Genomic DNA, 15,343 nt, shown 5'->3' with positions numbered 1-15,343 from the left:
TCAATCCGCAGTGGGGGGCATGCAGGAGGCAACCAATCATTGATTTTCTTTCATCATTAATGTCTTTCTCTCTCTCTCTCTGTCTCTTTCTCTCTCTCTCTTTCTCTCCTCTTCCTCTCTAAAATCAATAAAAAATATTTTTTAAAAATTAATGTTATTGATAATGTGGAGAGAACTGACTCCATTTTTATGTATAATATTTTCATCATTCAAATTTTAGTTTAGATGTAAATCTCAGGAAAAAATACACAGTAATTACAACCCCACAGATATAATTGAATCTCAAACTAACTCATTATTATTATTTTTTAATGCTACAAGAAAAGCTGTTGTTTCTATTGAACCCTTTTATTTAATTCATTTTTATTTTATCAATAAAATTAAATTCCAGTTCTTTTTGGTAATTTTGAAAGATAAAAACCTGTGAGTTTTTACAGTTAGACCTGAAATAAATGCCAGCAGAGGATTAAAATTTAAAATGATGCTGTGATAAAATAAAAAAGTTAAGGTTATCAAGCTATAGGTGAATTTCCTTTATAACAAAGAAGCACTTCATAGAATTATCAACCTACATGTCCAAAAGCAACCAATGAAAACCAGATCCATTAACATTTCACATTCAAGAGTCAAAAGCAACCTAAACATTTTCATTTAAAAGCCAACTCTTCTTCCTATTTTCTGTTTCTTTCAAGTAAATCATTCTTTCTAGTTGCAGCTCCAAATTTTTCACATACTCTATAATTTCTTCTTCTCTTCTAGGTGACGTCACCAAATCATTTACCATGTCCAATAGATTCTTTGAAAAATCCGCCCCCCTTGCGAATTCCCCCAATTTTCCCAAAGCAGACAGATTCCCTTCATATTTACAGATGCCTATTTGTTTTTCCCTAGCATTTATCAGAGTTGGTAACATTTCTTAGCTCCAAAAAACTGAAACTTCCATAAGGGTGTTTGTTTGTTTTTTGTCTTCTTTGTTCCTCACTGTATTCCCAGTACTTAGTTAAGTTTCTATTTTGTAAGAGAGAAGAAAGAAAGGGCGGGGGGCGGGGGGGGGGGGGGGGCGGGGAGGGGGAGGAAGTTAGAAGGACAGGAAAGGAGAAAGGTGGGAAAGGTAGTAAAGAGGAGGGAGGAAGGGACAAAGAGAGAGAAAGGAAGTAGGAGAGGGGAGAGGAGGGGAAGGGAAGGGAAAAAAAGGGAGGAGAGGGGAAGGGAGGGATAGGAAGGGGAGGAGGGAACCAGGGAAGAAGGGCAGATTCTTTGCATTCTGTTCCCACTTTCACTACCTAAAATCATAAACTCAATATTCTCTGGACCTGACAAATATCTAGTACAATATTTTTCACAATCAACCAAAACTTCAATATTGTGAAAAATTCCCACCAAGTTGTAGCCCAACTATGTTTGAATTCCTGCAATAAAGAGAAACTCACTACCTCACAAAACAATTCATTTCATTGGCAAAAAACTCAAATCATTTGAAAGTGTGTTCCCCCAAAGGAGCCAAAGCCTCCCTCTCTGTAGATGCCACTCTTTAGTCCTGATCCTAGGATGTGGAAATATACAGGCACACAACTAATTTTTCTTCCAGAAGAGAGCAGTTCTTAATTTTGAATACTAGGATGATAACCATGTATCTATTGAACTTATTCATCTCAAAGCTAAATATCACAGCCATTTCTCATGCAATGGCTCTGAGTTATGTGCTCATCTTGGTCAGTTTCATTAGTATATATTCATTTGATCAATATGTCCAAGTGAGGTTTCCAGAACTGCTAATAGCTCTTTAAGTGTGGCATACCCATTATCAGTAAATGAATGGTGCTCAGAGGAAAGAGATGCACCCCATCAGTCCTCACTCCCATTTTATGCATTTTAACTAATAAGATATTGATGACATTGATTGATAAGTCTTTAATTACCATTGCTTTTTTTTTTTTTGTCATCAATGTCTACATTCTCTTCAACTTAAATTAGACATCTAGCTTGTTTACCTATCTCTAATCCATCCCTCATTCTAACATATGTAGTCAGGTAAATATTTTTTCTAATAGAAACTTAATTGATCATTTCTCTGGTCAAAATGGGTCAATGGTTACAATGACCACAATTGAAATCAATGAATTACTGAAATTTATTGGAACACCCTTACAAATCATGCTTCCACTCTTAATTTTGCAAATTACCATGAAGTGTTGTCTAAACTTCTTTCACTAGAAAAGGACCAAGGTACATCCTTCATTCCACTAAGTCTGAGTATAATATAGCTAAACTCATTTTCATTTCCTTGTGAGGATCTAAAATTTACTCTGCTTATTACCTGTACATCTTGCACAGGGATATAAATTTCTGAGGACATAAATGGTATCCACAACCTTGTTCTATAGACCTTCCAAGAATTACTGGACATCCCTCTCCATGATTCTGCCATTTTTAATGTCATACTCATTATCCTGCATAGTACTGATGCAAACAAAAATCCAATCCTTATATGATCACTGCTGACAAACTCACAAAAGGATAGTAAGAGGTGTCTTTGCATTCATTCACCTTACTGGAGACCCTTTATTTGGTATCATAAGCCACAATCTGGAAAACCAAAGCTCTTTCTCAATACATTTACATGAGCCCAGACTTCTATTCTCCTTGTTCAAATGCCTCAGCACAGTGTGGTTCCATCCTAATCCCCGATTTACAAATACCCCTTTACATGTCCCTCTACTCCAAGCAGACCAAAGATCCCTTTGCTTCCCCCAAATAAAATGACTGTTTCCATGTTAAATCTTATCCAGCATTCACAGACTAGTCCACCAACTTACTATTGCTTTATCTGGAAGCTTTAAAACTTTTAAAACTATATTTTGCTGTTCAGTTGAACTATTATGCTTCATTAACTTGGGTTTATATGTTTATTTTTGAATTTTTCAATTACTCTTTAAGACTGTAGATTTCTTCAGGGCAATAATCATTTCCCCTTCTTTATAAATATCTCTAGTGTCTAATAAAGTGCTCTGCAAGCAGCAGGTAATAGAAACATGAATGAAAAGTAAACTGAAGGAAATAGCTGAGAACATTCTAAAAGGCTCATAGCCAACCTCTAAATTTATGAGAAAAATAGGAAGGAAAAATAAATAAATAATAAACAGAGATGATTTCCATGAAACTAAAATATTGCTTGTTCCAAAGAAAACAGAGCATCACATTTCTTTTAACCAATAAATTCAGAGAACTAAGGAACTCAATGGTGCTCAGACGAAAGGTAGGTGGGAAGATGTAAGACTACCCTAAGTTTCTTCATCTAGAAAATTAATTCAATTAATTGTAGCCCTTTCCAAGATGAAAATTCCAATAGAATGTTAAAAAAACAAACAAACAAATCATAATGTTTCCACCATAGACTTTTGCTTCTATGCCTTTCCATAATTAAGTAGGCCATATGTCTAAAGCATTTGTATTCACCTTATTATAGAAAAGAACATTAGGGTTTGTTTTTCCAATAGCATGTAATTAATCTTACAAATGACTAAATGCATGACTTATTATAAATTTAAATTGATTCTGAAATCCTGGCAGATACGTTTTCTACATTGTTAACAATAGGCACAACAGCCTTAAAACTCTGCCTAAGTCAACTTTCGACCTAGTAAATTAAGAGACACAACCATCACCACAAAAAATAACACTACCTTCAGAAACTGAGTCAGTGCTATGGCTCATCTGTGTATTAATATTACTACCACCATTTATTGGTTCTGTCATATAACCCTATGCAGTTACTATGCTTCTCTCCATTTAAATATACGGAGACTCCAACTTCAATAACTTGCTCAAGGATATACAAAGAGAAAACATTAGTATTAGAATTCAAACCCAGGACCCAGGCCCATCTACCTTCAAACTCTGAGTTCAACTTCTTCTGCCATATGACATCCTTTCAAAATAAGTTTGGACTGCAAAGGGAAAGAGTGTAGAAGAAAAGGCTTAAGATTTGTTGAGTAATTGTTACTGGCTAGGATGCATAGAAGAATGGACAGATAGACGGATGGATGAATGGATTTAAAAAGTAGGCAGATAGATATAATTTAATTTTTATGGTAACTATGTGGAAAAAGTTTATCATCCCCATTTTATTGAGAGATAACTTGATAATTCACATACTTCACATCCCTAACCTAGACATGATGGAACTGAAAATAAAATGTTCCTTATGTGTCTGATGTTTCAAAATGCTCCCTCTCTTCACTCTACCACGTGGCCTCATAAGTAACAGAGGGGGGAAATTATATGAAGCCATTCTGCCCAAAAGCCAAAAATGGCAAAATCTGTGTCCAACTGATATCCCTACATTTCAGTCAAACTAGTGCAGGAGAACAGGAAACCTTACTGTTAGTCCAAATACATTAAAAATAACAGTCATGAGAATCTCATTCTTGTATTAAATAGTGCAAGAGCACATGCATTTCAGAAAAAGATGTATTCATATGCACCATATTTTATGAGAATTTGCAGATTTTAAAAGGCATAATATTGCCTAGTTGCCAGGATTTTTTTCCACTTAGCATCCTTTAGCTCAGTATTGAAGATTCTGGAAAACACTTTCACCACTTTATGAACCATATGCAGAGTTTGATTCTTCTCCAATTTTTTTTTTATTTGTTATTATCATCATCGGGGAGGATTACATCTCATCTACTTAGCTGCTAGAATGAAGATTTCAGTTTGGAGGAGAGCCGATTTCTTAGGGGGAAAAAAAAGTTAGCTGCTTCAGGCAACAGTCCTTTTGATCTGCTCATTAACACTTTTCAAATGCTCGAGTGATGTGGGCATTCTTTGCGCTAGAAAATGTCAGCACTGGAGCCTGCAGCCAGCTTGATGCAATCATATGTTCTGATATTCAGAAAAGAGTGAAAAGAACTGTCAACAGTGAACTGCACTGAATTAAAAAAGATACTGTACAACAACTGTAGATCAAGAACTATTTCAGAACTGATTCTTGCCAATGACAAAAACAAATGCCCAGTTTATCAGCAATGTCATCTAAGTGTCTATGAGCCCACAGACAATAGAGAAATCATTCTTACTGGCTACAAAAATTTGTTTAAAAGTATAGGTGGGTCTTCCTTTCATTCTCCCTTCTCTTTTTAATAAGATCAGAGAGCAAGTGTAGTTCCTCTCTGAAGTGCAAAAGCACAAAGTCTCTTACATTGCTGTTTGGGAAGTCCTTTTCTGAATCTCACAAAATTAGATGCTTTCAACATCCAGACCAAAATACGATCTGAGTTACCTCATCCTGCCTTTCCTTTTCTTTCCTTTCCTCTTTGACAGACTCATCAATGGTCAGAGATTGATTGGTCTGGCTCAGTTGGTTGGGCATTATCGCGTGCAATGGAAAGGTTGTTGGTTCAATTCCCAGTCAGGGCACGTGCCTGGGTTTCTGGCTCAATCCCCAGTAGGGGGCGTGAAATAGACAAGCCAATCAATGTTTGTCTCACAGTGATGTTTCTCTCTCCCTCTCTCTTTCTCTCTCTCTCTAAAAATCAATAAATATCTTTAATAAGAAAAGGATTCTTACTATTAACAAATAACTGGTAGGAAGTCTGGTCAATGAATAGTCATTTAAAAGTGCCAAATGAGGACTGGAAAGAACAGTGTGAAAGTTTATTCTGCCAGGAGTTAAGTAAAGGTACTGCTGTCAAGGCAAATAAACTAGGACCAAGAAGAGTTTGATACCCTGCTTTGCAAATGATGCTCTGTTGAAAAACATCACCATGGAAGCAATGAGTACTAACATCACACTCTATTTCAAGGAGGCAACCAAACATAAATCATTTTAATTAATGGTGCAAGGAAGGCATATTAAAATTTAAATTACTTCTACTTTATTGTGCATTCCAAAAAAAAATTATCAAGCTGCTCTCAAAGTAACTCAATAAAGGCACCAAGAGCCCTCCTCAATAATAAAAAACAAGTGAATGTGGAAGCATTATTACTATTTAGAAAAAACAGCACAGCTGTTGCTGGCTAAGAAAATGATTCCTTAGAGCTCCAGTCAGATATATCCTCGTCATGAAAGCTCAACTTACTTATAAACAAATTGGGCTTTAAAAAGATAACTTTTAAAATGGTTTTTTAAATTAAGATTTATGAAATCTTTATGTGATGTCTTAAATGCACTAAGGGAAATGAGAATTCCCTTGAGGATGGAGAACTTTGGCCAAGGAAAGTAGAGCAGAGTGAACATTGATCATTTCCAGTATATTCAGATATTTGCAGCTGTATAACACACTCTAATTGACAACACTCCAGAAAGCCTTTGTTTGCCACCTCATTAGCCTTACATCTGTAATTCTGTGGAGTGTCTGGTTATTCCAAACGATGCAACTATAGGACTGTCATTTCTGCTATCCTGATAGTACAACGAATCTGCCGTAAACCCAACATGTCTTATAAGTTAAACAATGATGAAAACATCTACATTTTCTATTATCTCACTCATGATTCAATACATAAGTTTATTTTTAATCTTTCCTGTCCCATTTTTTTTTTAATTTAAGGAAAAAGAAAGGATGCTGTTGATGTTTTTGTTAAAGAAAAGCAGTTGTAAAAGAGGATGTGAGGATACTCAATGAGCAGGATACAGACTCTTAACAGATGGTGAGAAATAACTTCATACAAAAATGAGAACTTTTCCCCTTATGGAATAGTTTGCAAACTCAACACACTCCATAATTCACTATTGGTAGTGCCCAAAAATGTCAGCTTTGCGTGAGGACTCTTTTGTTATGATTATTACTAGATAAAGTTCTCCAAATATCATTGATTTAGATTTCTGTTTGTCATGGAAAGCCCAGGCACAGAAAAGACACTATTCTGCAACATTCTAAGTGATATCACTTCTCTTTTAGTCTTGAAAATACTCATTAAAATAAACTGAAAGATTTAAAATTTTAAAATAGTCTCATATTAAAAGCACCTTGGGTGTCCAGATTCTATTGCATGTTTTGTTTCGTTTTCTTAACCTTTTTCATCCTAAGCCCCTCAGAGGCAATCTAGTGAACCTATGGAACCCCTTCTCATAATAATTAAGCTAAATTAAAATATACAGAGTTTAAAGAAACCCAATTATATTAAAATATAATTATCAGATGTGTAAAAAAAAACACCACCTAAATCTGTGATATAGACATATATGTTTCTTTATTCATCCATTAAATAATGAACTACAATGGTTGATCTAGGAACCCACCTAAGTCACTCTGGAAAAATCTCCCTATCTCAAGAACCTTAATTTAATCCCATCTACAAAGTCCCTTTCGAAAGGAAGCTAACATTCGGTGTACAGGGATTAAGACCCAGATAACTTCAGAGATCATTAGCCAGCCTCCCACACAGGGCTTTCCAAACTGCACTGATCCCCTAGTTGTCTCAGCCCCCCTTCCCCTCAGGGAGAATGGCCATGACTGAAATCTGACAGCCACTGTTCTAGGAGCCCTCAGGCATGAGAAAACAAACAAACTGAGAATCACGGTCTAAGATATAAGTAACGCTGTCATATTTCAGCCATTATTCTACATGAAACTGTAATTTTTAAACAATGAATGATCAAATCATTTCATAAGACATTTCCATAAAATATGAAACCATTGAATGAAGAAATGTGTGACAAATATTGAGGCCTTTGTTCAGGGCTTTTCCCCCAGGCTCTCTATCCTGATAAGAGTTTCTGAACATGTGACTCCCTAAGAGGTGAATCACAGACATGATCTAAACATGCCCAGAGAACAGACATACCTTTAAATCTCTACCACTGATACTTAAAACACACTCAACCAAAAAGAAAGCTGTACAACACCAAGCTGAGAGAAATGCATTTCTTTTCCCGTTAAAAAGTAATATCACTGCTAACAATAGATAATCAAAGTCAAACTGATCCCTGATAAGTTAATGCTAAGAATTATTTAAATAACCACATTCTAATTCCAGCATTGCACATATATGGTATATTCTGTAAAAGGAACAAAGTAAAATAAAGTTCCCGTAGTTATACTACACCACCTGTTACACTCAACATTTTTTTTCACAAGGTTAGTCTCCTCTGCCCCTTGTTTTCCCATCACCTCTCCCTTTTTCTCTAGCTCGCTTAGCCTCTATGTTGTTCTCCAACTCTCCACACTTCCTCAGAGATACTTTGTTCCAACCATTTCTAAGATGCACTACCTGTCACTGGCTTTCCATTTCAATTGTTGATGGAACTGCGCGGATGCAGACTTAACCCCCTGAGGACCAGACCTCTAACCAAGCAGCAAGCAAAGCTCCTTTCAGGGCATTATACTGATCAAACCTCTCCGGTGGCTTCTCCTCAAGCCCAGGGTGAGTTCAAACTTCCTAAAACACAGAGGAGGCCGCCCTAATGGGGTTCATGCCTACATCCCAAACCATCCTTCACCCCTCCCGGCCACTGGCACCCGAGGCCTCCGCCTAGGCCTTCCCAAAGCATGCCAGAATAACTAGTAATTCTGCACACACTTCATCGGAAATGTTCCCCATCAACTGCCAACAATGTATTCATTATTCAAAACTCAGTTTGGAGTCAGCAGCTTAGTCAGGTTCCTCTAAAATAGTCCCTTAACTCTAGCAAATCCCTCTTCCCTTGTGTTCTCACTATTAACACCTGTTGCTACTGAGGTACTTTAGACCCTCCATTGACATTTTACCCACAGTTTTGTGTTTTCATATTAAAATATGTTTTCATATCATATTATAATCATTTTTGTACAGACACCGGCCAGTTCCCAGCACAATGCTGGCACATACTAGATTGCTAAGAGCTGAATACAGAAATTTGCCTTTACCTTCTCTCTGCTTTTAAAACTTACTTTGGGAAATATTAGCTGTGATTCATTTATACCTAGATCTAAGTATCAGCTCATACACAGGGCTAGCTGCTCTCTAAATCTATATTTCTAAACGTAAAATAAAACCGGTTGTCCCTGTTAAATAAGCTCCAGAAAGTAGCAAGCTTTCACATCCTGAAAACATACCTTAAAGGTGCCCTAAGCCTGGCAGAAGGAAATACACCATGTGATTTGCAATCTGCAGAGTCTCAGGGTCAAAATAGACCCTATTTTCACGACCAGAATGATAGAGGAGACCTCATTTGAGCACATCCAGCAAGCTCCCAAAGAAGCCTGCTTCAGTTTTAGCAAGTGTCTTTAAAAAACATATACTTTAACACTGTTGAGCCCTCTGGCCAATAATGGATGAAATTGCAAAGTAATGAAGGAAGGAGATCCAGCATCGCAAAGTTTAAAATAAAAAAGCAAGGAGTACAAATCACTTTAGGGCACATTTTTGCTTTTTAAATTTGAGACTCAAGAATGCTAGCCACCCTACAATCGTCGTATCTAGGAAAATCAAGATTAAAACAGGAAGCCGTTTGTGCATAAATCGCTATGGCAGGAAACTGATTAGTTCAGCAAAGAGACAGGATGCTTCTTGTCTCCACTGTTGTTTAATTCTGTATCTCCTCCATGGGCCAACTGCTCTGGGATAAAGGATTGTAAAGTTGCCTCCTGAAAGCAGACTGAAGTACAATGAATAATGAATGCAGGACTAATACAAAAAGCACTGGCGGATGTTGCAAGGAAACTGAAATCAGTCAGCAGAGATGAGAGGGAAAGGCAGTCTAGTAATATTACCTAAAACAATACTGTGATCCATGGAATACCAAGTTCTAAATGATGTGCTCCTAATAAAAGGAACACTATCAAAATAAGTAGTAGGCATGCTTTGAAAAAGTGCTTTTCAGGATAATCTTTTCTATGAAGCCTGAAGAATCCAAATTGGATTGCTTAAAATCTGCCAAGATTTATCACTCAACATTCCACCCTGTGGTAGGCAGAATTTCAGCCCCACAACGATGTCCACACTCTAATTCCCTGGAACTGTGACTAAATTGCCTTACAAGGCAAAAGGAACTTTGCAGATGTGATTAAGGTTAAAGACCTTGAGATGGGAGATTATCCTGGATTATCCTAATGTCCAACCTAATCACATGGTTCCTTAACATTGGAGGTACCATCCCAGCTGGGTGTAGAGAGAGGGAGAGGTGACTACAGAAAAGATGCATCATTGCTGGCTTTGAAGATGGGGGAGGGGGATCCCTAATCAATGAATGTGGGTGGCCTCTGGAAGCTGGAAAAGGTGAGGGAACAGACTCTCCTCTGGAGCACTAAGGGAGGAATGTATCCATGCTGATACCTTTTAGCCCAGGGAGACCCATGCTGGATCTGTGATTACGTCGTGGTTAAATAATAAATATGCATTGTTTTAAGCTAAGCCACCCAATGTGAGGCAATTTAATACAGTAGCAGTAGAAAACTATTTTACATCCAGATTCTTTCAGAGGTTTTACTCAATCATAAAACACGATACAAACGAAAACCAACTGGCATAACCTCAGAAGTGACTGTCTAACAGATCCCCTAACATTTGCACATGACTTATTTCTAAACTGCTTTTCTGAGAAGCAAACAGAGAAGGTTCTGAAATAGTAGATTTTTCAAAGAGGTAATGAAAGATTCAATATGAACTTAAAAAAACACCTGACAACCCGGCCTGCATGGCTCAATGGTTGAAATCAACCTATGAACCAGGAGGTCACGGTTCGATTCCCGGTCAGGGCACATGCCTGGGTTATAGGCTTGATCCCCAGTGTGGGCCGTGTGGGAGGCAGCCAGTCAGTGATTTTCTCTCATCCTTGATGTTTCTACCTCTCTCTCCCTCTCTCTTCATCTCTAAAATCAATAAAGATAAATTAAAAAAAAAACCTGATAGATGATCAACTTCTTCCAATAAATCCAGTAAAAAATACCATTTAATGTACTTAAAATTCTTTTGTACTTAGTACAAAAGCCTTTATCTCTATGACCTCCTCTACCTTCCTCTTCCCTTCTTCCTCCACACCTGATTTTGAAATAGTTTTTAGATGAAGTTTTATAATAAATATTTATTGGCATACATGTTTTCTAGAATTTATTATAGTGATAAAAATGATTGAAGTTCAATTTGCTAATTGAAACGTTGCTGTTGGTGAACAATGTAGCACTGATTCACATTCCAAGCCTTATTTATATCTCACTGGTTAAATAAGGAGTAGCTAAAAATCCTTCTTACTCACCACTTTGCAGCAAAGGGGCCAAAACCACCACATCAAACCGATGCCCAAGAGCAGCAGTAACACCAAAATGGCAATGATGGCTGCAATCCCATTAGACTGGAGGAGGAAGAAAACAAAAACAAGATGGTCAGCGAAGCTAATGGTCAAGTCCTTGTGCATGAAATGGGGCCACATACTAAGCGCATGGGAGGCCTGCGTGATGAGCCTTGCAAACTCAGAGACTGAGAGTAACCACACAGGATGGTCTGAACATAAAAATCCTAAGTAAAAACAGGTCAAGGCCGGCAGTCACGTCCTAGGACTGTACCTTCCTTGACAAAGGCCAACCTTTATCTTAAGTGAGCCTGTCTATTCTTACTATTAATTATCGTGTGTCTCTGTTTTATCCAGTCCGAGATTTCCGTTTTGCTTTCTCCTGCCCCCTTAATCTACCAACAATGGATTTCACGGAACTGTCCTTAGGTCACCTCCTTTGATACGTTTTTGTTTGTTTGTTGTGGCATTTTTGTTTGTTGTTTGTGTGAAAAATTCTAGTGAATGTTTCCCCCCCCCCCTTTTTTTTTTTCAGAGAGAGGAAGGGAGAGAAATGTGAATTTGCTGTTCCACTTATTTACGCATTCATTGGTTAATTCTTATATGTGCCCTGACTGGGGACCAAACCCAAAACCTTGGTGTATCAGAACAATGCTCTAAGCTACCTGGCAGGGCCTTTGATTCTAATGTATAAAATACACTGCGAAACAGGCATTCTCTCAATCTGTTGAGATTTTGCTTCCCATCAATGTCAGTTTGGCTCAAATAAACTCTTAAAAATTCTCAACAGCTTTGCCCTGGTCAGGTGGCTCAGTTGGGTGGAGAGTCATCCCACCAAAAAGGCTGCAGGCTTGATTCCAGGTCAGGGCACAGACCTAGGTTGCGAGTTTGATCCCCAGTCAGGGGGCATACTAGAGGCAATCGATTGATGTTTCTCACATCCATGCTTCTCAATATCTTTCTCTCCCTTCCTCTCTCTCTAAAAATCAATAAAAACATATGCTCGGGTGAGGATTAAAAATATTCTCAGCAGGTATGAATAATTCTTGTCTACACCCAATCCACATTTTTTTAGGAAATGCCAGAAACCAATACAGGAAGCATAATAATGTCAAAGCAGATTTCTATTCCTTTAAATTCTTTAAGGTATATAAATTGCTTTATATTCTATTTCATATATGTTATTATAAGGCAAGTAATAATAAATATAAAATCTTCCAACGTGCTAGAGATTGTTTTAAATGATGCCTTAAAGGAATTGTAGAAAAGAATCACTATTTGGGTTACAGAATGGTCCCTATGATCCTTATCTTTCGTCTCTGGGAAAGGATTGTTACAAGCATGATTACCTCCAGGCAGAATGTATGCAGAATTTCCCCAGACTTCTTGAGGATGGAATACTATTTACTTTATATATTTAATGATAGAAGAGATGAATATCAAAAATCACCAAGGTGAAAAGTTAACAACAGCGGTTCTTGTTGGCAAATGGTAACACCAAACTCAAGAATGCACCAACTCAAGAATGCAATCTCGTGCATTCATGTATCAGACAATCTCACACGGCAGCTGGAACGCTCTCCCCACAAAAGCCACAGCAGTGTTCTTTTACTTTCTAGGGTAGCGTTCCTCCAGGCCAAAGGCCCTTCGCTGGGCTCTGCCTCTAACCCCCTTCCTCTAGCAACCACCTGTTCATCCTTCACAGCGAAACTGAAGCCACGACCCCAGGAAGCCTTCACTGTGAACGCTAGGAAGCAGGGGCTGGGTCCAGCCCACTTACCAGTGGATACCCCATGCTCGGCTATTTACTGAGAGAATGGCCTCCAAAGAAATAAGATTGCACAATCCACAAACACAGAGAATACTGTTGACTGAATTTTTAGTGTAAAGCTAAAGATTCCAAGGGGGCAAGGTGTCTCTACCTAACCCATTCTGTGGGATCCCCAGTAATAATGTTTCTTTTTTTTTTTTAAGGGAAAGAACTCAGGGAGGAAGAAGAATAAATCCATACACTGTCTGGAGGAAAACATTATAAGGCACTTTATAAGACAGGTTTTCAGAGATACATTTTCTGGCATTCCAAACAAAGCAGTAGAAGCTCAGAAGTCAGGGTGAGAGCCACATTTATCCCAACAGCTGATAGACCGAGAGGTTGGGGGGTAGGGCAGAGAACCTACCAGTATGGGTCTTAGGGTGTCATTGTATTAAAAGAACTGAAAAATAGAGGCCCAGAGAAATTAAAGTTTGCTTAAAATTAGACCTTTATACTAATCCATCAATTAAGAAAGCCAGTTGTTCCTGAAGCAAGAAACTCTGTGGAAAAGCCAGACTATTATATCTCTCTTAGAAAATTACTTTGCCCATTAACATGTATAAGCTCTGAATGGGTTTGCAGTAAAAAAAAAAAAAAAAGTCCAATTTAATATCAGCACAGAAGCCTTTGTTTTTTCTCATAAGGTTTTCACTACCTACAGGTCCAGGAATTCCTAGAATCCACTTTGGAAAATGTTAGCATTGATCAAATAGAGACTTTCTGATGTTTAAGCGAGAATGGTAGTAGCATTTAATTAGAACACTTTATAATGGAATTGGAAGTGTATTACATAGTGACCTATGCACAAAAAGAGATAATAATCTTTATGCGAACAGTTATTTGCAAATAACTGGAAAAAAAGAAGAAAAGGTAGTTTTCAAAAGTATTAGCAAGGAAGTGCTAGTACAATATACTTGGTTCAGTTAACCTGAAAAATCTTGAAACGTGTCATTTCCTGATCATCTGTTAATATCACAGTGAAAAGCAAAGCAAACAAGATTCTAGATAGTGGCTTGGAAACCATTCCAAAACAAATCAATTTTCAAAGGTATTTATTATTAGCAGGCTTTCAGTTTCAATAAATCCACTACAAAATAACTTTTAAAACAATTCTCTGGGGAGCTGGGTGAAAAACGTGAAATGGTTAAGAAATACAAATCGGTAGCTGCAAAACAGTCACAGGGATGTCAAGTATGGCATAGGGAATAGAGTCAATAATATTGTAATAACTATGTATGGGGTCAGGTGGGTACTGGAAATAACAGTAGGATCATTTTGTAAAGAATATGATTGTCTAACCACTATGCTGTACATTGAAACTAATAATACAAAACAATGTTTAATGTAAACTGCAATTAAAAATAATTTTTAAAACAATTGTCAGCATACACCATAAACCATTAATTAACTTCAGAAATTTTCAGAAAAAGATTTAGAATCAAGTACGGGTGAACTTTTAAAGCTGTCATTTGTTTTCTAATTTTTTCATCTGGATGGAAGAGGGAATAACCATGGAAGCTACTTCTATAACTGATATTAGGTTACAAATGAACCAAAACAGACACCATCAAAGTATCACTTAGAATCCCTGATCATTTCATTTAATTTCTCTTTCAGAAAACAAAAATAACTAGAAAAATGTCACACCCACACTGTCTTCACAGAGCTTTTCCATCTACTATCAAAGCATTCTTAAGGCACTCAAAAATGTTGTTACATGATATTTACCATAAAAATAATTTAGCATAATAAATAAAAAGGCATCTACACATCTAGCAACTTATTCATGTAGAGTTAGGGAGAATGAAAATATAAGCTCCACATTTGGCCATTGATGTATCCTAAACATCTAAATAAGCATCTTGCACATAGAAAGAGGTGTGTGTGGGGGGGGGAGTTTGGGGGGGAAGATAAGTACGTTATAGAAATTTTCCAGGCAAATATTGAAGTTCTTTTTAAACCAAATAAAATAATTCAAATATACATCAGGCTATTTAGGAAAATACTCAAAGTACATCTTTATACACAGAATTCTAAACATTCATGAAAAATCATGCAACTCTTTACAGGTTTGATTATGCTCAGCTCGAAAATCTAGCAAACAGAAAAACAATGTCAAAGAAATACATAAAAACTGTGACACCCTATGGAAGAAGTGCTATACAGCTTTCAAAAGTATTCTCTGAACATCTGGCTTCCTTTCTTAGAATTCAAACCTTGTGTTCAGAAATAAGGATATGCAACCAGAGGGTATGGACCTGCTAAAAGTTTAGTGGTTAGTTTTTTCTTTCTATGAATGTGTTATGAGTAGGAAATTTGGA

General features: G+C 37.1%; 1 protein-coding gene across 2 annotated transcripts in view; it reads right to left on the bottom strand.

Annotated features, from left to right (window-relative positions):
* The window catches only part of ANTXR2 (ANTXR cell adhesion molecule 2), a 139,931-nt gene that overhangs the window by 66,794 nt on the left and 57,794 nt on the right, over positions 1–15,343 (bottom strand). For both annotated transcript variants that reach the window (XM_079771031.1, XM_079771032.1), the window contains exon 12: positions 11,177–11,272. In XM_079771031.1, the coding sequence (XP_079627157.1) occupies positions 11,177–11,272 (96 nt within the window). The remainder of the gene's footprint in view (positions 1–11,176; positions 11,273–15,343) is intronic.

This window comes from Cnephaeus nilssonii, assembly GCF_951640355.1.
Source record: "Cnephaeus nilssonii genome assembly, chromosome: 1".
In the NCBI taxonomy this organism is placed as follows: domain Eukaryota; kingdom Metazoa; phylum Chordata; class Mammalia; order Chiroptera; family Vespertilionidae; genus Cnephaeus; species Cnephaeus nilssonii.
Note: the sequence above shows the minus strand (reverse complement) of the source record. Positions and strands in the feature narration are given on the sequence as shown.